At 50.6% G+C, this 21,081-nt stretch overlaps 7 protein-coding genes across 7 annotated transcripts; 1 reads left to right on the top strand and 6 right to left on the bottom strand.

The window, feature by feature from the left end:
* Window positions 1-682: 682 nt before the first annotated feature.
* Window positions 683-3,332, bottom strand: NEUTE1DRAFT_131679 (uncharacterized protein; the record flags this gene model as incomplete). Its single annotated transcript, XM_009855730.1, has 3 exons — window positions 683-745; window positions 804-864; window positions 1,031-3,332. The coding sequence occupies 3 exons, from the start codon at window positions 3,226-3,228 to the stop codon at window positions 683-685; spliced, it is 2,322 nt and encodes a 773-aa protein (XP_009854032.1).
* Window positions 3,333-5,280: 1,948 nt separating this feature from the next.
* On the bottom strand, window positions 5,281-5,746 carry NEUTE1DRAFT_148468 (uncharacterized protein; the record flags this gene model as incomplete). Its single annotated transcript, XM_009855729.1, has 2 exons — window positions 5,281-5,480; window positions 5,604-5,746. Coding segments are annotated over 2 exons (342 nt in total), but the record flags the coding sequence as incomplete, so codon positions are not given.
* Window positions 5,747-8,083: 2,337 nt separating this feature from the next.
* On the top strand, window positions 8,084-8,335 carry NEUTE1DRAFT_27447 (uncharacterized protein; the record flags this gene model as incomplete). Its single annotated transcript, XM_009855496.1, has 1 exon — window positions 8,084-8,335. A coding segment is annotated over one exon (252 nt), but the record flags the coding sequence as incomplete, so codon positions are not given.
* Window positions 8,336-9,193: 858 nt separating this feature from the next.
* On the bottom strand, window positions 9,194-9,457 carry NEUTE1DRAFT_49684 (uncharacterized protein; the record flags this gene model as incomplete). Its single annotated transcript, XM_009855577.1, has 1 exon — window positions 9,194-9,457. One exon carries the CDS (start codon window positions 9,455-9,457, stop codon window positions 9,194-9,196), a length of 264 nt encoding a protein of 87 aa, XP_009853879.1.
* Window positions 9,458-10,323: 866 nt separating this feature from the next.
* On the bottom strand, window positions 10,324-14,076 carry NEUTE1DRAFT_124378 (uncharacterized protein; the record flags this gene model as incomplete). The annotated part of the gene is made up of 4 exons (XM_009855728.1): window positions 10,324-11,852; window positions 12,171-12,441; window positions 12,514-12,882; window positions 12,955-14,076. 4 exons carry the CDS (start codon window positions 14,074-14,076, stop codon window positions 10,324-10,326), a joined length of 3,291 nt encoding a protein of 1,096 aa, XP_009854030.1.
* Window positions 14,077-14,109: 33 nt separating this feature from the next.
* On the bottom strand, window positions 14,110-14,867 carry NEUTE1DRAFT_14704 (uncharacterized protein; the record flags this gene model as incomplete). The annotated part of the gene is made up of 2 exons (XM_009855481.1): window positions 14,110-14,481; window positions 14,532-14,867. Coding segments are annotated over 2 exons (708 nt in total), but the record flags the coding sequence as incomplete, so codon positions are not given.
* Window positions 14,868-19,886: 5,019 nt separating this feature from the next.
* On the bottom strand, window positions 19,887-21,075 carry NEUTE1DRAFT_140374 (uncharacterized protein; the record flags this gene model as incomplete). Its single annotated transcript, XM_009855727.1, has 2 exons — window positions 19,887-19,993; window positions 20,924-21,075. Coding segments are annotated over 2 exons (259 nt in total), but the record flags the coding sequence as incomplete, so codon positions are not given.
* Between the last annotated feature and the right edge of the window lie 6 nt (window positions 21,076-21,081).

Here is a 21,081-nt window from a genome sequence, read left to right as displayed (position 1 = left end):
ATATGTATGTAAAAATAGGATCTTTTTGAGGTTCAAGTTTCTTCTTGCCTGCTGCGTTTGTCTCGAATTTAGTAATAGACATGAAGGCAAAAAGAAAAAAAAAACAAAAAAAAAGAATGAATGAAGGGAGGAGAGGGGCACAAACCATCGCAAAAAGCGCCACAGGAAGGAACAATAACAGAAAATCTTCTTCAACGAGAGATAGATAGAAGAGAAGAGACCGCTCTGTCTAGAATTACGATTGATTGCGTCTACAATGACTTTTGTTTGCTACTAGTCTAAGCTTTGTGCTGTTGTCAATCGCATCTAGCTAATGACTATATGTACAACTGCATCATATGTCAACGAAGCGCCCCAGCAGCCGGCGCAGCAGGATGTCGTCAACATCGATGCAAGACGTTATGTAGCCGTTCCGCGCGACTGCTGATTACCTACTCAGGGGTACCTAAAATGCAGGAAGCAATGCGGAAGGTAAAAAAAAACACCTTATCCAAAGGCCATTGGACTGACTGAGTGTACGTTGCCTCGCCTGCCTGCCTGGCATACTTACTTATTGTAAGGGGCCATGCGGTCGGTCAAACTTCTGGGTTTTGGTCTGTGCGTGCATTGTATCGCATCATGTAGTGTAGAAGCATTTGCCTCTGGAACTACCTACCAGACCGTTGGAGATTCCCGAGCGTATCTATCGTGCCTTGCATGGAGTTAACATGGAGTCAATGAGTTGTTCCTGCAGCATGTCGACGGCCTGGGTCGGATATTATATGTAAGCCATTGATGGCAGCAAAACTATTCTTCCAACGCACCTTCAAGATACCTACCTCCAGGAAGGGAATAATAACAAAGATGAACACCATTTTGATACCACTACCAACACCATAAACATGCTAGACAATGACATGCTAACGATACCAAATGCGAAATGACATCAGAAAACACCCCTTCTCTAGGTCCCTTGTGTCTTTTGATCCACAACATCCACCTCCTTACAGCCTCCCAGTCCCCTCCCCTCACTCACTAACTCCTAACCTACTTCTCCTTATTACTCTTATTCCCATCCTTCTCATTCCTATACTTCCTCCTATCCCCCCTCCTCATCAACACCTTATCCCTCGTCCCCTTCCCGCCCTCCCAAAACCCGCCCGTCCTCTTCCTCACCACGCTCCGTCCACAAAACGCACAGTTCTCCACCCGATAATTCTGCTCCCGCGAACACCACCCGCAAATCATCCGATTCGCCCACTCGTCCACATGATCCTCCGCTTGCTGATGACACTTGTCGCACGGATACACCTTGTTGCAGCAGCTGAACCTGAACCATCGATAAGACCGCTTATAGTGCGCGCAGGCGCCCTTGGCGGGGAGGGGGTCCCCGGCGTGCAGACCGAGCTTTTGGTCTTTACGCTTGGGGCCGGAAGTGGGGGGTAAGGAAGAAGAGGAAGAGGAGTAAGTGAGGAACTTGACGTCGGGGAGTTTAAAGGTGAAGCGGGCGTGGCATTCGCGGCAGACGTTGGTGGTTGATTCGCCTCTCACCGAAACGAAGCCGGGGGATGGGTAAGGGGTGGAGCATCGACCGCAGGTGGGAATGAAGGAGGAAGGGAGCATGTCGGATATGGTGCAGCCGGAGAGATCGATGAAGCCGGCGCGGGTGGAGTTGGCGTGGACGAGCTCGGCGCGGAAGCGGACGGTGAAGGATGTGGCGCATTTTTTGCATGAGGCGAGCTTTTCGACGTTGGATTTGAGCGAGGTCACGTCGTTGAGGGTTTTGCAGCGGTTGCATTTGACGGAGAGCGAGAGGAGGGTTACTTGGAGGAGCTCGATGCCGTGTAGCTCGATGGAGGGGAAGGAGATGGCGGTGCCGCGCTCGGCGGTGGCGGTGGGGAGGGCGGTGCCGGGTGTTACGCCGGAGGTGTTTCCGCCTTTACCGTCAACCAACTCGTAGTCGTCGTCGGAATCAGTCTCGGATTCTGATTCAGAGGAGCCATCGGCGTTGACGAGCGTCCACTCCAGAGGTCTGGGAATGAAATGTACATGTCCCCTTTCTCCATCAACCGCCGAAGCAACATGTTCCGCCTCCTTGGCCTCTTGATCCGCCGCCTTGTTCTTCCCTTGCTCCTCTGCAGCAGCAGCAGCAGCAGCCTGAATAGCCTTCTGCTTCTCCTGCGCCGTCTGCTTCGCCAAAGCATGCATATTCGTCGCCAAGTAATTCAAGTGGCTCGTCAAACTCATCTGCTTCTGTTCCATCGCCTTCTGCGTGAACAGCTCCTCCACCGCCTCAGCCTCGTCAGCATCCACATCATTCAACAACACCCTCAGCGGCTGCAGCGGATACAACAACGGAATAACCAGCTGCACCGAATGCACGCTCTGCAACCCCGGCGGCAAACTGCTCCTCCTCTTTGGATCCATCGGCAAGGTAAATATCACCCCGTCGCTCGACTTGTGATAAAGCGGCAATCCGCTCATCCTAGCCTCGAGCTGACGCACCTCCTGCGCTCTTCTTGCCTTGGCCTCCGCAATCTGATCCCTCGTAAAGTTCTCCAGCGGGATATACGGCCTCGGCTTCTCTTTTTCCTTTTCCTTTTCCTTTTCCTTCTCCCTCTCCTTCTCCTTCAACACCCCTTCCATCCCCCTCTCCCCTATGACCCCACTGGGTTGACCTTCCAAATGCCTCGAATCCTTAAACACCGTAATCTTGACCGTCTCCTTCTTCTCTTCTGCCAAAAACCCTTCCAACCCTCGATCCAAAGCATTCAAAACACTCAACAACGTTGTCGCCCCCTTATTCCCCTTCACCCGTTCCTCCACCAACCGATCCCACCCCCGTTCAATATTTACCGCAAACCCCCGCGGAATATCCTTGTTCCTGACCAACAACCTCGCCGGCTGCCGGGGATACTCCCCGGGAATCCGTAAATCGCATTCAAGCTTCTCCAAGTCATAGGGAAAATCCGGGTCAGAGGGCTTGAGAGAAAAAAGCAGGGAGGTCTCCCCGCCTGTGGAAGGGTCGATGGTTTCTTTTAAGGGGCTGAAACGGCGCTTGAGTTGGTCGATTTGGTATTCGCGCGGGGAGCGGAATTGGCGCTCGGGAACGGGTTTGCTGGTGATGCGGGAGGGGGAGGGGGTGTGGACGGCTTGTTTGTCGCGGCGGGGTGGTGGGGAGGTGCTGTTGCTGCTGCTGCTGCTGCCGTCGGGGTTGTTGCCGTTGGGTTTGGGGCGGATGGGGATCATCTTTTTTCACTTAGGGAGAGGTGTCCAAGCTTGAAAGTGTGTGTATGTTGAAGATGAGGGAGGATGGATGGGCGAAAGACTTTGATACTGGCACGCCTGCGTTTTGCGTTTGAAGAATGGTGAAAGGAATGAAAGGTTGTGTATTTGACAAAGAATGACCTGTGCCAATCGACGTTTTATTACGATTTGAAAAGGCAGGATCTGAATGACCGACGGCGGTTGTTGGAAAGGGCTATGGAGCGTGTAGTGATTATGAATCATAATCAATCATCCACCAAATTGGATGAAGCTGAATGGAGATGCATTCGCCGCTGGAGACGCTCGGACCACTAGTGGCGAGAACTTTTGCCCTTCCACGACTTTTGCAGTGTCAAGCTGCTCTTTGAACGTAACAGAACCATGTGTGTAGAATTGCAATTTGGATTAGAGTCTCTATTAACCCGTTCTACTAAACATTCAAACACTCTTGGAGTAGTAGCTTCTTGCCATGTCGACACTTGTTTCGTGTCAATATTTATCACTGACATCTACTTCAACGAAAGGTGGGGCAGGCTTGGCGCTTTCACGAGCTCACCTTGAACGCACAGACCAACTTCCACGGTGAGCCCCTTTTCCTGTCCATTGCCAAGGTGTGGCCGATGTTTTTGGTTTGTTTACATCCAACATTCGAAGACCGTTCCAGAGGTGTCTGGCATTGGAACCTTCTAGGCTGTCACGGCGGCATTCCAACAAGCCTCAAACATAAAAACACTGCAGTATTAGTCCCTGGTCGTCCACGTGGGCGGCCGCGTTACATCCATTTAACCGCTCTTCTGTGCTTGCGGTCCGACTCGCGCCCATGGATTCTCCCAACGAACCTCTTCTGAGATTCTAGAGTTGATGCTCAAAGCTTGCGACTCACAGCTCCTCGATCTCGATGTCGTCCTTTTACATCGACGCTAAGACAATATCAGTGGTGTTGCCAAAGGCCCGAATGTACGATAACGCGTCAGGATAATGGGCCTGAATCCTGCAAAGGTGTGGATAGCAAAGGATCATGGCTTTAAGGGACATTTCCCCGGTTAGGACAATCATCATGCATCGGTTACGGCAGGGAACATTCACCCCCACGTCTTCAACGTGAGTTTGATCAACAAAAAGCACCTCGCATCTTGCCAGGCCCGGATGAGCCTCCTGCTGGTATCAAACTATTCGAATGGTGATGCATCTACTAGTACAGTCCACTTGACTGGGCGAGAACGGTCTTGTCGCAATACCTTGGACAAGTTCCTGTACATGCCTCGATGTTTCGCCGATGTTACGGATGGCCGCTCGAAATATGCCAACCTGCAACATCATGGTCACAACATCGCGAATGACCTCCAGCTGCTCTGAGTGCGCGACCCAGTATCCACCACATGTCAACTGAGAGTCACCGAAATGCAGACTCATGAGCAAGAGCATCGTGATGCGGGCACAATACCCCACTTGTATCGGTCAAGCTCACCAAGCACGACCAGCACCGGGTGAGAAAGCTTGTTACCCCGGAATCACACACCCGTCTCGTATCTGAATATTATCACAATGTGATCAAGGCGTCGCGGGGGGATCGTACGGCATGCGCCACACAGAAGACCTGGCCCTGGCGCTCGAATCGGATCTCCATGGCGTTTCCATCGAGGCTCGAAATGTACAAGTGACTGCATCTGCGTGGCGTTGCCAACTTGCAGCGGATGGTGGTGAGATGACGGCGCAATCTGTACCAATCGAATGCCACGAGGCTTGCTGGTCACACTTACTAACAATGTCGCAACCCGAATATGCGAACTGCGAGCATGGTGGACAGAGAAGGTGGAAAGGGGAAGGATGGTCGGTCGAATGGGCCATTCCCGCGGCCGGCTTAGGTTGTTGGGGCCCAACCACGGAGGACGGCGCATGTTATCTGTCGGATGACTCCCCAGTTTTCCAGCTGTCCGCTATCGTCACTGATTGACGTTTCGTTCAGTGTGTCTGCAGGTGTTCTGAGAAGCCCAGCCGGAAAGCTGTCGTCACCCTGCCTTGGCCATCGCCCGATCAAAGAGTCACGCTGCGCTTGAACCGGCGGTAAACCGGGTGCGGTAAGGAAAAGGATGCGGCGCGGGTGAGCGGGGACGAGGTATGATTGATGGAGGTTCGCTTGATGTGGAATAATTCTGGGATTTGCACAATCGCACCGGCAGAGGAAATCGCTGCGCCGTTCGGAAGGCTGTCGGTTCGGGAGAGCAGCTCGTAGGCTAGAGTGTAGGAGGTATCGGTCAGCCTCCGCCGTAATGGGCTGTTTGCAAGCACCTGCTGGATCCGGGGTTATTGTCCGGGTCGCTTGTATCTGTATGCGGGAGGGGACGCGAGGGACTCACCGGTGATGGAAATTGATGAGTTGGCAATCATGGCTTCGGCGGTTTGCAAGGCCAGATGACCACCATTTCAAGCATTTCCAACGGTTGCGTGTCCGGCTGGAACGCAGTGAGGGTTGTAGCCATGAGCGGGTGGTGGTACTGGGCAGCCCCTCCTCTCCACACCATCATGGAGGCTGACGATGGTGGGATGGGTCGCGCCAGATAAGCTGCCCTGGCTGCCAAAGGAGGGACGGGACGGTGGCATCAACGGGACGGCGAAGCAAGGCCATGTGATTGCGAGATTATTCAGGATTGGATGGTATTTGGTGCAAAGGTGAGGTGTGGTCTGGTTCTTGTGTCGTTGACTCGGCAAGTTGGAGAAAGGGAAAAAAGAAAAAAGAAAAAGGGTTTTGTTTTTTTGAGTGAATATCGAAATATGGCCATCCAATCGCAATTAAACGGCCAAAGTGCGCCTCTGCGTAGTCGAGGAAGGCACCCTATCACATGGCGGAATTGTTGAGGAAGGAGGACGGAGGAGGGAGAATGCAGATGCACGCCCCTCCAATTCACTGCTGACTTCTTCCCTCTTTCTCAGTTCTCTGTATCAAATTCCTTCCACTCGACCACAAACGATCGATTGACAGGGACGATATTCCTCGCTTCTCGAACAGTGTATCGCATTCCAGGCAACACATCATAAATCGACAATCGATAAGTCGAGAATCGCTCAGCATCGACGAATTGCTCACGCCAAGATCCATCCTTGGGCTACACGGCGCTGCATTGCATTGCCGATAATATTATTTGGACTTGGGGTGCGTCAGGAACTCACGAACGGATACTACCGCAAGTGGTCGCCTCACGAAATCGACAGGCTCACGGTACATGTTCGACCGTTTTCTTCTCTGACGGTGTGCCGTCATGGGTACTTGAAGGTACGGGGATTTTTTCTTTATTCTTTTTCTTTCATTCTTTTCAAATTGTTCTTGGCCAAAGACACAACTCTCCTTTAAATTATCCCCATGTGTTGATCTAATTCCACCTCGTCGTAGCACCCCTCAACCCATCCCTCCCCCTGACCTTAAATCTCGTGGACATCCCCCACATGCATTTTACCAGCCGCCCGTCACCTTACACACCCTCTTCCACTTCCACATCTCTATCCAACGGCGCGAACATTAGAAACAGCCGAAATGCCCACCCATCCACACCCACTTTCTCATCTTCTGGATCGGAAGACAAAAACCCTTTTTCCTTCCAGAAGACCAAGCGGGCCTTCTAAACAGGTCTCATATGGACCCTATCTATGTCACCCACCTCGAGGTCCAGCCTCTCCCCGACGTCCACATCACCCAGCCTTGACTCAGATACCCTCCATTAATTCCTGGACCCTTGTGTCATATCTCATTGTTCTCATACAGTAAACAACAGGGAAGGAGAACCACCTCAGGACTGCTGTGACCTCATCGTACCATATCCGCGGGAACAAAGTCCAAGCACGTGAGGACAAAGTGATGGGTACCATCGGCCTCACTTCTGGGTCCAGTCCAGTCAGCGTCTGATGTTCTAGACTCTCGAACGACGTCAACGTTAACCTCGTGAGTGTTCTCGCTTGTGGAAGCGAGCCAGTGCCCGTCGTACGTGTTGGTGATGATAGGAAAGAGGTCAAGCGGGTTGCTTGCAGTCTCATACTTCCATTTTGAGCTTATGCATACGCCGCTTTCATCATGTGTCTCTGTATCCCATCGTTCTCAACGGGTCATCTTATTTCTCAGCCAACCTTGAGATAAAACGAGGTGTCAGTCTTTGAGTCGCATGCTAGGTTTTATAAGCTCTTGACACAGACAAATCAAGCACATACGACCATACCCACTGGAAAACTCGGGATCCCGTCCGCTCTCCCATAGATAAGCCAGTGAGGGGCAGCTTATGTATGGGAGTTGGAAGGATATGAACCGGGTCGTTTAATCACGTGGTAGGGTCAAAAAACTGAACAACCACCTCCCATATCTATATCGTTCGGACGGAGGCATTACGGTGAGTGGGGAGCTGGCGCTAAAATGATTGATATAATTGGGCGGATTATGAGCAAAGTAGACCGTCCTGACACTGCGGCTAGATCTTTTACACGGGTAACACCAAGATTGCACTCGGTCAGAAGACCATTCCTGATTGGTTCTTCGTACTCCTCGGCCCAGTTATGTGTATGCAGATGAGAGCGTGGCAAGGGAATCTCTCGCTCTTGTCTTGCTTCATGATGGGCCTCCTTCATGTACCTACCTTAATCCAATCAAAACCATCCTCCCAATGCATTGCCTTCTCCTCTTTACCCATCCACTCAGAGCAGCTCTCCATTACAGTAAAGGCTGACCAACGCCTTTCCTTTCCGGGCTTGGCGCCCTGGGCCTCTCAATCATCTATGCCCAACATGTACCCAACGCGATACTGGCAAGGTTGACGCAGGTGCTGAAGATGAGAATGAACAGACAGCGCTGCATCAAGCGGCGATAACTGGGTATGAGGCAGTTGTTAAGCTGCTTCTTGATACTGGCAAGGTTAATGCAGATGCTAAGGATGGGGCTACACGGATAGCGCTGCATATAGCGGCAGAGAATGGGCAGGAAGGGGTAGTTAAGCTGCTTCTCGATACTGGCAAGGTTGACCCAGATCCTAAGGATAAGAATGGACAGACAGCGCTATATATGGCGATAGAGAAGGGGCATAAAGCGGTTATTAAGCTGCTTCTCGATACCTCCGCTTTTGCAAGAGCTTCAGAGATGAAGGTCTCGGCGAAGGACGTGATGGGGCCGGAGGCAGCAGGGGAGGCGGTGGTGGTGTGGGCGAGACGGACTTCCTCGTCTGCAGTCCGGCTGTCTTGGCCGACTGCACCGTCGTGGAGGGCGGGGGCGGGACGCAAAGGGTTTCCGGCAGAGGGGTAACCGGCGTCATGACCGGCGGTATCGGTTTGGGCGCCCCAAGGGGCGAAGGCGTAGACATTTCGGAGTTGTGGTTGTTGGGATATCGACCGTGAAAACGGCGATTTTTGGTGGTGTTAAGAGTTTTGCGGGCAACCTAGCGCTAGCACTAACACTTGGCGCCAAGACTTTTCGTTATAGGAGGAAGATTGTCTGGCATGGCACATGTGCAGTTAGTGTAGTGCAACCACATCACAGGCTAGCCCTGTGATACCTGTACAAAAACTACTCTTATAGATAATGTTCCGATATGGAAGATTATATCTGGGAGTGGTTTTTTCAGAGGTTTGGATAACTCGGCCAAAAACACTGCAGGCAGCAGGCGGTCACTCCAGGTACCTCATTCAGTGAGCCAAAGAGGAGGAAAGGATAAGGCCCGGAAGGGCCGTAATGTGTTGGCGGGTAGATAGCATAGGATTCAATTGACCGTCATCTTCACCTTGGCTACTTCGCTTCTTACCTTCTATTATTTATAAACCAAGTCACTGTCCTGGCCAGGTGCTTTGAGTGATCACCGTAAATGTTCGGGTACCTTCGTTATAGCGGTCCCCTAGTAGACACTTTTACGGTAGTTTTATATGTAACCGAATAGAGGCCTTCAGATTATACTGTATAGCAAGAAGTATTAAGATGAGCCTAGCTACTCCATTTCGACACAGTAGCCAAGGACGACAGCGTATAGGGATGCTCAGGCCCGAGGACTCGCTGCCGAGCCTCAACACAATCTTGCATCAACGCTAGGGCATCTTCATATCGATCTTGACTATTCCACGTAAAAGCAAGGTTGGCCATGCTCGTCAGCGTGTAGGGATGATCGGCCCCGAGCTTCGCCTTAAAAGTCTCCATCACCTGCAAGTCCAGCTTGTGAGGAGAAGAAAAGAGGAAGAGAACTAGATACATGCAGACCCAAATAAATACTCTGATCGCTCAAGCGACAGTAGGACCCACTCGTGGGTCGCTGTGTGCCAATTTCTTTACTCGCATCTCATTCACCTGGGCGAACGCCTTCAATGGGCTTGGTGCCCGTCCTGGCAAGGCCGGACCGGCACCGTCACAGGGAGGACACGCTGACCTTTATCCTCAGCGGCGGGGGCGTAAAGTCGTAGAACTCGCTGTTCTATTCTGGGTTATCACAACCAAGTTCAAAGCCCCAAGCGGAATTCTGAACCGGAGATATCGTAGTGGCAGTAACGACTATTCACAAGGCTGAGCTTCTTCCCATCAGTGAGCAGGGTTAATCCAAAAAGAGAGAGAGCATTTCGTCACCTATACGAACTGAATTACTACTTAGTGTGAAGTCAATCTTTGAGTACCTTCTAGCACCCAGTCGGAGGTACAAGCCGCATGTTAAATCGCGATCTCCCGCATCTAGACTAGGAGGGACCATGTAGCTGTGGCAACGCTACTACAAGTGTGTTGGCTCTCCCAAACACCATCAAGAAAGAGACCACTTATCCGATCGAGGAGAATCGAGGCTTCTACCATTGTACCAACTTTGGCTATGACTAGGCAGTCACGGGTTAATCCCGTAGCATCTAGACCGTACAGGCACCTGTACAAGGAGAATCAAGGGATGGAATAGTCTTGCGTCTTCGTAATAGAATACGTCATCTTGACAATAGTAGAAGGTACCAGAATTTACAAAATTCCTATAAATTTGCCTATCCTCCCAGAACCTTCTGGTGGCACGCTAGGAAAATAAAATAGAGAGAAAGGAATTGAGAACGACATGAAATACATTATATATCTTGCGAGAAGCCAATAAACTAAACCAGTCCCGATATACTGCCGATGGATATCATGCGTCCCTGGAGGTCACAACTAGACGGTCGGTAATTCGGTGGCAGCCAGAGTACGTTTTGGCCGTTGCAAGTAATCCAAGACCAATCCTGTCCCAAGCCATAGCTATAGCTCTCTGGATTATCTAGTACAACTTGGCTTTCGGTAGTTTCCGTATCTATTTTAATACGTCCAACGTTGGTACGTAGGTAGTGATTAGTAGGGTCAAACGAGATATCGGTCGTCATAGTACTAGTATTAATCGTTTGGAGGTAGTTTCCCGACGCCGGATCCCAGATCTTGACCGTCTTATCCTCCGAACCGGACGCAAGCCGCTGGCCATCAGGCGAGAATGCCACTGAGCGAACGGAGCGGCTATGGCCTTTTAGGGTCTGGAGGCAGCTCCCCGACGCCGGATCCCAGATCTTGACCTTGTTGTCGTACGAACCGGACGCAAGCCGCTGGCCATCAGGCGAGAATGCCACTGAGTCAACGGCCATGCTATGGCCTTTCAGGGTCTGGAGGCAGCTCCCCGATGCCGGATCCCAGATCTTGACCGTCTTATCCTCCGAACCGGACGCAACCCGCTGGCCATCAGGCGAGAATGCCACTGAGAAAATGGAGTCGCTATGGCCTTCTAGGGTCTGGAGGCAGCTCCCCGATGCCGGATCCCAGATCTTGACCGTCTTATCGTCCGAACCGGACGCAACCCGCTGGCCATCAGGCGAGAATGCCACTGAGAAAATGGAGTCGCTATGGCCTTCTAGGGTCTGGAGGCAGCTCCCCGATGCCGGATCCCAGATCTTGACCGTCTTATCCTCCGAACCGGACGCAACCCGCTGGCCATCAGGCGAGAATGCCACTGAGAAAATGGAGTCGCTATGGCCTTCTAGGGTCTGGAGGCAGCTCCCCGATGCCGGATCCCAGATCTTGACCGTCTTATCGTCCGAACCGGACGCAACCCGCTGGCCATCAGGCGAGAATGCCACTGAGCGAACCCAGTCGCTATGGCCTTTGAGGGTCTGGAGGCAGCTCCCCGACGCCGGATCCCAGATCTTGACCGTCTTGTCTAACGAACCGGACGCAAGCCGCTGGCCATCAGGCGAGAATGCCACTGAGCGAACGGAGCGGCTATGGCCTTTTAGGGTCTGGAGGCAGCTCCCCGACGCCGGATCCCAGATCTTGACCTTGTTGTCGTACGAACCGGACGCAACCCGCTGGCCATCAGGCGAGAATGCCACTGAGTCAACGGCCATGCTATGCCCTTTCAGGGTCTGGAGGCAGCTCCCCGACGCCGGATCCCAGATCTTGACCGTCTTATCCTCCGAACCGGACGCAACCCGCTGGCCATCAGGCGAGAATGCCATTGAGAAAATGGAGTCGCTATGGCCTTTGAGGGTCTGGAGGCAGCTCCCCGATGCCGGATCCCAGATCTTGACCGTCTTATCGTCCGAACCGGACGCAACCCGCTGGCCATCAGGCGAGAATGCCACTGAGAAAATGGAGTCGCTATGGCCTTCTAGGGTCTGGAGGCAGCTCCCCGATGCCGGATCCCAGATCTTGACCGTCTTATCGTCCGAACCGGACGCAACCCGCTGGCCATCAGGCGAGAATGCCACTGAGAAAATGGAGTCGCTATGGCCTTCTAGGGTCTGGAGGCAGCTCCCCGATGCCGGATCCCAGATCTTGACCGTCTTATCGTCCGAACCGGACGCAACCCGCTGGCCATCAGGCGAGAATGCCACTGAGCGAACCCAGTCGCTATGGCCTTTGAGGGTCTGGAGGCAGCTCCCCGACGCCGGATCCCAGATCTTGACCGTCTTGTCTAACGAACCGGACGCAAGCCGCTGGCCATCAGGCGAGAACGCCACTGAGTGAACGGAGTCGCTATGGCCTTCTAGGGTCTGGAGGCATGCATTCCAATCCAATTCTACAGCCGGCTTAGTTCGAATCCATTCAGGTTCTTCTGCCCTGAAATTCTTCTTTATCAAGCTACCGCTTGGAGCAAATATAAGCGCTGATATATATACTTGAAGTGGAGCTTGCTCTATTATTGACTTATAAGATAGAGTAAACCGGTAAGCATCCCAAACAAGCTTTGATAACTGCGATTGATTATTACCTCCCTATATCTTTAATTAGACCAAATTCCTAGTGCGGAGTTGATTTGCACTTACTAGTAGGCCCTCGAGCTTTCTAATAGCAACAACACCGGCAGGCATAGCTTGGAGTAGATTTAGAGCTTCGAGCCAGTAAAGGTACTTCGTCTTGAGGAATGTATAGACAACGTTATCCTGTAACGGATCGTGCCGTTTTGTGTTCGTGCCAGAAACAGAGTCACGCAAGTGATCAACCCAGTAGACGCACGAGTACCGCACCGTCGCTAGCGGGTCCGGATTCGGTACTTGGACCTTATCGTTCGGAAATCCCGGTGCCCTTAAGCCGTATATGTCGCGTCGCAGTGTTGTAGACATGGCATCAAGTAACCTCAGGAAGATAATATAGTGCACATCTTCTTTCCCTTTAGGGAAGATCCAGTCAAAAGCCTCTTGAGAAGCTTAGTTGCCAGCTTTATCAGAGACGTTGGAAAGCAAAAAGTCTTGGGCTGATTAATGAACAAAATAGATGGTTTGTTCTCGTAAAGTTAGAAATGAACCGCAAAGCCCTATAATATCTTTTAGAAATTCAAGATTGTTGCAAATAGTATTGGGCAACTCGGCGAGAGAGGCTAGTTCTTGAAGGCTAATTGGCCGGCGAACAATTGCGACAACAGCAAGAATATGCTTGCAGTAATCGGATTCATCGAACTGGCTCATATCCTCTCTCATCCGCGCATATAGAGCATCCAGTCCAGATGGAAACATGCGTAGCTTTTCTACGGCAAACGCTTTCTGGACTTTTTCAAGCGCTTGGCAGACCAACGCCACCCAAAGGAAGGTATCTTGCGCGTTAGAGCATAGGTAGTCCTGAACGGTCTTTTTCGTAATTGGGTCGTACTCCTTCAGCTCTTTTAGGTAATCCACCTTCTGCAGAATAAACGCATTGACAGCCGCTGCGACGGATTCCGCATTTAGCTCCAGGGAGACCTTCACTTTATCTGCGGCTTTCTTCAACCGTTCCTCAATTTGCGGCCAATTACGACTTGAGACGATCCACTTGACTCGAGATCCAGACGATGATTGCTGAGCAATGAAGTCGAGAAGCTGTGGCAGGTCTGTTGTAACGCACTCGTCAAGCGCGTCAATGACTAGGTAGGTCGTTCGGAGGCTTGGGTCTCGTAGGATGTTGGTGAAGATTCTCGATAGGGCGATCCACGTATTTGCATCTTTGAAGAGATTCTCGCCTGCACGGTCATACTCCTTCCGGACGTGTGAGAGAACAGATGGCTGCTGCTCTATAAGCAGGTAGATCAGACCGCGTAGTATGGCGGTTGCATTGTTGATGCGAGAGTCGGTAGCTTGGCAGAAGAAGTAGGCCACATTGCAGTGGCGCGCGTTGCCTTGATCCAGCTCATTGATAATGCCGCACAGCAACATAGTCTTTCCTTTGCCGGGGTCGCCCTTGATCCAGAGCAGTCGGTGCTGTAGGTGGTCACGCCACTGTTGAAAGTCAGCGTTATCGAGGACCCATCGATACGAGTCTTGTAAAAGGCCGCCTTTGGTCTGTTCGATGCGGACTTTATCATCACGAGGATCGGTAAGGCGCAAGTGCTCTAGGCATTTCTGGTCCTTCTCTGACATTGCATAACTAACGAGCTGCTTAACATCAGACGCCAGTTGCTGATTGTTGTATGTTTGGGCGTGATTGTTGTATGTTTGGTCGTCGTTTTGGAAGCAGTTCTCGGCCTCTCGGATAGCCCCCAAATCAGCTTTCCAGTCATCAAGCCTGATCATATCTCGCAGAAAGATTAGGCCTCGGTGGCGATAATAAGCACAAACACTCTTAATCTGGTAAGAGAGGAGTGCTTTGTAGAGGTCAACAATTTGGATCTCCAATTCGCCTCTAATTCCAGAGAGTTCGCTGATATTGTTGGTAGGATCCTTGAGAAGGCTATTCGACAAGCTCCAGTACCACTTCATTCTCTTAACAACGTAGTCGATCCCTTCGCGGTTGGCTTTGGTCGCTTTTATAGGATTGATGAATATCTGCAGAAGTTAGCATGTGAAGTATCATATCACGCTCTAAACAGACATACCTCTAAAACGATACAAATGCCGGTCCAAGCGAACGCGGCTTGGGGCACGGCCTGGATTGCCGCACTTACAATGTTCTTAACGGATAGAACAACGTCCACGACTTCGCCACAGCTCTCTTTCACTTTAGCCTCTCTTTCAGTCTTGGCTAGACCGGCATTGATAAGCTGAGTCATTTGGCGGCGCCTGTCCGAGTTGCTTTGGGCGATGATGTTCGGCTGAGACTCAAGCACCATTGAGTTGGAGCCATTTTGTAGCTGTCGGGACAGTATCTTCTCATATGCGTCCACCAATTTGACTTCTTCTTGTTTAAGCTCGTTATAGGCACGCTCCCAGAGTCGTGCAGGTAAGCTGGTAGTGGTGTCATCCGCGCCGGCGGACGTCTCTCTGTCGGCGGAACCAGTAGCTGGAGTAGCTGGGGGCCGTGGGGTGGACGTCTTTATATTAATGGAACCGGTAGCCGGAGCAAGTGGGAGCTTTGAGGCGGACGTCTCTACGTCGGTAGAACCGATAGCCAGAGCGGCCGTGAAGGGGAGGGAGGACGTAGAAGGAGTAGCGGGGATGTGCTGTGTAGACGTCGGCACCTCGAGCAGAGATGCAGGGCGAGACTGCTCTTGGTCCTTAGAACTTTCCCTATCCTCCGTATTTTCGTGTCGCTTGAAATGCGTCTGGAACGACGAGCGCAGTCGTTGACGCATCGTAGCTTTGAGGAAGGAAGATCTTGACTGTGGTGAGGATGCTATGGTTGATGATTAATGAATCGAGTTTATGAAAGTGCCGGGAATTCCTCTCTCCTGCCACATAGGATAAAACAAGGAAAAGAAACTAGAACACTGTGTTTTCTCGAGCTTATGAGGGAGCGGAACGTCTTGACTGCGATGAGGATGCTATGGTTGATGAGTGATGAATCGAGTTTATGGAAGTGCCAGGAATTCCTCTCTCCTGCCATCTAGGTCAAAACAAGCAAAAGAAACTAAAACACTGTTTTCTCGAGGTTATGAGGAAGCATAGGGCTCTGTGTTATCACCTTGCTAGGCGCGAGATGGCTGGCGGCTCCTCCCAACTACACGCCAATTACCCAAACGCCATTTCTTTTTTGAGGCTGGGCATTCATGGACCCGGAAGGTTGAAGGCGCCAAATCAATTGCCTGGGTTGGGCGAGCGTCGTGGCTTTCCGTCACCGGTCTACAGGATTGGCTCTCCACCCAGACGTTCTGACAGTATGGACACCTAGTCGCTCGTCTACGTGGCTAGTGCCGACAGCGTGGGATAACGCCTCAGGGGGCGCAGGCGACGTATGGATGTCGTATAACAGACCCAAGCAAGTCTTCCTCGCTATACGAGCTAGGTTTCTCTCCTTCGTAGAACCTTATCCATTCATTACGCACAATACCAGTGCCAACTCTACTATCATCATTACAAAGTCCATAATAATCAAGGTTCGGCTACTGGGAGAAAGCTTGTTATGACCGCGACTGAGAATTGTGCTAATATATTGTTAACGTGTGGCTAGTGTCACAGGATTGCCTGTGACTATGCCTGGCACATCACGTGCATGTGTGTGACGAACGGCAGTCTGATCTGCCTAAATGGGATAGCTGACGGTAAAGACTATCAGAAGACGTTCGGTGAAGCCAAAAGGTTCACAACAAGTAGGGTAGCGTTATACTTGTCTCAATGATGAAGATCTATTGACTACTGCAGAACTATCTGACAATCTGAGTTCTCCAGTCGTCCCTTTATACTCTGGTGTCTCTAGTTACATGTGTCTAGCTCATGAGCCCTGAGCTGGCTCATCTTCATGAGCCCTGAGCTGGCTCATCTTCATGAGCCTGGCTCGCCTCCATGAGCCTGGTTCACCTTCATGAGCCTGGCTCGCCTCCATGAGCCCGCATCCTTGTCATGGTTACATTGCCCAGCCTTCGTGTGGCTGGTGTGTTCCCGATGGTTTGCCTTTGCCCATTATCGTCAGACCTGCGCACACCTCCCTTCTCCTTTCCTCGTACAACTACGCATATCCAATCTACCCCCTACCCTTCGCCTTGCCCCGTGATAGCTAGTACTGTGCCTTGTAACTGCCTTGTACTACCTTGGAGTACAGAAGGTTAATTGTTGAGGACACTATTCCTTCTACGGAATCAGTTAACTCAGTCCTGTCACGAGCGACGTGGTCACGAGAGACAAAGCTAAACACGTTGACTCCAGGTCTATAGTAGAATCACAAGATGAAGAGAAGAGGGAAACGTGCAAAGGTATGACAGGCTTGGGTGCATATACCAAGTGAGCCAAACTACCAAAAGATAGGCCGATGTTCTGCTTGCAAGGCAGAACACGGAATGCACACTATAAACCAATGTCACTAGATCCTGTGACAAAAGGCGCACCTGGCGCCCAGGGTTTCAACCCAGGGCTCAGGTGGCCAGTGCACGCGGCACGACATCACGTGCACGCCCCGCCGTGCCAGGACCCATCCGCCAGTCGGGGAGGATTGTCATTGACAAAAGATTCTGAAAGGGAAGAGTCAACTTCCGTAAGTTCTTCAATTTGGTACTTCTTCAGGACGGGTTCCACGTACGGCGAAGCCTCCTTTCTTCATTCCTCTAGTCTTGTAAATCTACAATTTCCTGCCGCACGTCAAACCCCGCTTCTACGATATGATATCGACTACCTGGGACCCGAAAAGATCGACTGAATGCTTGAGTATAAAGCGAGGTATTGTTGTTAGAGCCTTCCGCGCCTGCCAGAACATACGAGAAGATTCTGTCACTTTTGACTGCTGTGAATACATTCTGCGTGATATTGCTATTGCGGTTCCTCTAGCGTTACTGTTGAGATGTACGACAACCAGGGGGACTCCTAATATGATAGGAAGCAATAGGGAATAAATAATAAAGATTGGTGAGTAAACCAAGATCAATTCTTACAAAAGGAAAGATTGTAAAGGCTGACTCGAATTGGAGTTGTCCTCCAAGCCTGCCTCTCAGGATGCAAGGCGAGGTAGCTTAACAACCGCTTTATGCTTATACTGTGCCGCTATATGCATGAGAAAACACAAAATCGCCGTTTGGGTCTGGAAGTGATAACGGAACGTACTGGGCTGGTATAATTCCACGGCTCAAACTCGTCAACAACCATGCTGTCGCTGTCATTTGGCCCGTAATATACCTTGGAACGCACGTTTTGCTCTCTCCTTTCTTCTCTAAGAACGCATCTTGCACATTATTAACGGTGCTACGTCTAATGTATACTTGATTTGTCCTACCCTTTAGGCATTCTGTCGGCAGTGATTTCCTTTTATGCCTCCTGTGTTTAGTTCTTAGATTACAAACTACTATGGCGAATACAATCTATAATGGCGCAATTAGCAGAGAAAGATTTGTGGTTGGGCCTTAGGTCAGTTACGGCGGTATTATGAACATCCACTTTGCTAATAGAACCGGTCGAAGGAAGAGGATATTTATAGGAAGAAAGGGGGTTGAAGGCAAGGGAACGCATTGTGAAGCAGGTGATTGCCAGCTCGACCAAATCCTCCTCCTGCCCCAAACATCACCTGCTTCCTCATTCCCGTGGCCGTCGCCTACAATCTTCGGCTTTGGCTTTCCACTTCTTCACAAGCTCCCGTCTCGTCGCCGAGCCAGACGCGTGATACATGACCGCACTCATCTGGAAGCGGCTAGGCTTGGTCAAACCAGACTCGTTGGTGCGAGTTTATCCTAGGAACCTTATAGAAGACAGACAAGGGTTGCATACCCGGCTGGGGCGTAGCAACTCTGGCGTTCCTGGACGCAAGCTTTTCCTTGTCGATACAAGAAGCATCAGAATACTGGGCGGCGATCACGAACAAGGCCATTCAATTGCCGTCACCGGCGCTCTCATCCGGGCTCTTTAGGGTATGATCTTTTTTGGGATGAGAAGTCCTCATTCCAAGGGCGAGTGACTTTGGGTGGGCCAGGTCGGTGGGAATGTATTGGAATGAGAAAATTAGAATGGGGGTACTCCCCTCATTCTGACGTTTTTCATTCCAGCGCTCAACTTCCCTAAATCAAGGCCTTTTGATTGGTTGACCGTTAGCGCCTTGGCGAGGTACAAAGGCTTCTCATTCCGACTACATTTCAGCCACAGCACACTCCACTCGCCAAGGACCGGACTGTCTTGGCTGCGTCTGATAAGCTAAATAGGGTAAGGCGTTCCAGATTGTGGAGTAAATGTGCCACACCTAGAACGATCAAAGCTGGAATGAGGACTTCTCATCCCAAAAAAGATCATACCCTTAGAGTGATAACTATTCACAGAACAAGTTGCATTGGCGTCGACACAATTTGGGATATGGATCTGACGACAAGCATCCTACTGCCTTGTCTGGGTGATCTGGGTTTCTCTCTCCTTTCTTATTCATTCGGAAGACACCTTCTCCAGCGACTTACCATCCTTGACAATCACCCGTAACCATCTCGCGGAAGGCTCTCGATTTGGAGGACTGATTGGCCTCAAACTGGTCTTCGTTTGTAATTACTGACAATGACCAAGGTTTATTACGCCACGAAAGCCTCTTTTTTGTCTCTCTCTGTCTATTCTTATGCCTCTGTCCGTCTCCTTTGAGCTCCCAAAGACTGAAAGAGATAAAAGGGTAACCCCCTACGGCACCTGTCCGCTCAAAGCCTCCCGAACCTTACCCTTGCATCCCCTGCCTTCAACCCCCTATCTTCTTCCTCCCTCTTCCTCCCTCTTCCTCCCTCTTCCTCCCTCTTCCTCCCTCTTCCTCCTTCTTCCTCTAACTTGCTCTTCCTCTCTCTATCTCCCCTCATATATTATCATGGCACCTCGTCAGCTGGCCTGTATGTACAAACTGCGGGATCAAATCAATCAACTGGATTCAATCCCAACCAGGTACCGCAGCCTATTGGAGCATCGTCTTGTTATTGCGTGTAGTGAATTCAAGCGCCAGGACATGAGAGACTGATAGCCTCGTAAAGTCATTCGGCGTTGGTCCCGACTACTCCTTCTCCTCATTTTCACTGCCAATGCTCGCCAAAGCCAGACAATGGCGGCTATCAAAAGCTTATTTCACTGCCTCAGAAAGGCGCAACACATTCTCTTCTCTCTCGTAGGATTGGCGACGTCCTGTAAATCAAGCCTGATGTCAGCGTGCCACATCAACGTTTCGTCTTTCATGGATCAAATGCAGCTTTGATGCTGCAATGTAGGACATGCCAAAAAGGCAACCAGAGGGTTCAATTCGGGTAGCGTTTGTTTTGATATCCAGGCTTCCAGCCTCGCTTCGGGGGATGGGGGTGCTGACACGGGCCCCCACTGGGCCAGGCTTAAAGCCATCCCACCCTAGCTGCCGGCTTCTGATCCTAGAGCTGTGGTTGCCTTGTCGCTCTCAACGCCGCCGTCACCTTGTTCCGCAGCCCTGGCATGCAGCTCTCTCCGCCAATCGACTCGTCTACAAAGGTGTTGGCGGCTGTGCCGGCAGTGTGTTGTAAACTAACTATTATAGTTATAATACGCCAGGATAGAAGGGAAGAGGTAGGCTAATATATATAAATAAAGAAGGTAGGTTAAAGCAGGTATATGAAGGAGGTCTATCGTAATCAGTTTGTCGTAGTAGATCCCCAAACCGTGATCCAACAAGACAAGAGCGAGAGATTCCCTTGCCACGCTCTCATCTGCATACACATAACTAAGCCGAGGAGTATTAGGAACCAATTAGGAATAGTCTTCTAACCGAGTGCAATCTTGGTATTACCCATATAAAAAATTTAGCCGCAGTATTAGGACGGTCAACTTTTCTCGTAATCCGCCCAATTATATTCATCTTCTTAGCGCCGCCTCCCCACTCACCGTAATGCCTCCGTCTGAACGATATGGATATGGGAGGTGGTGGTTCAGTTTTTTGACCCTACCACGTGATTAAATAACCCGTTTCCTGTCCTTCCCACTCCCATACACAAGCTTAGTGAGGGCCAGACTAGTAGTTGGGTCGGTGACGACCAGCGAATCCCTGGTGTTGTATGTTTTTTTATTCTTTTTTTCGTTTACTCCTTTACCCTTTTTTTAGATTTTTGCCAAAATCTTTCAAGAGTGTTTCTCAAACTTATATCGTGCTGCCGCGGCATTGCTCGACTGTTGATATGGGTAACTGTCTTCCGCTTAATCTCACGTGCCAGATCTTTGCAACGCTGAAACCTCGGAAGGAACAAGCTATCGTACATACTGTCAATATAGACTAATGGACTATCATCATAACCGTGTTACTGCTCCTCAAAAAATCTATCCTAGACTACTATGTCCTCCAACTTGGTTTCTTATTCATTCTCATCATTACAATGCTTCAAAGTCAGTACCCGTGAGACAGTGAGTGACAAGTAGGTAGTGACACAAATTAACGGACTTTTCTTCTTCTTCTTCTTCTTCTTCTTCTTCTTCTTCTTCTTCTTCTTCTTCTTCTTCTTCTTCTTCTTCTTCTTCTTCTTCTTCTTCTTCTTCTTCTTCTTCTTCTTCTTCTTCTTCTTCTTCTTCTTCTCTTCTCTTCTCTCTCTCTCTCTCTCT

This window comes from Neurospora tetrasperma (genome assembly GCF_000213175.1).
Source record: "Neurospora tetrasperma FGSC 2508 unplaced genomic scaffold NEUTE1scaffold_6, whole genome shotgun sequence".
Lineage (NCBI taxonomy): Eukaryota > Fungi > Ascomycota > Sordariomycetes > Sordariales > Sordariaceae > Neurospora > Neurospora tetrasperma.
Note: the sequence above shows the minus strand (reverse complement) of the source record. Positions and strands in the feature narration are given on the sequence as shown.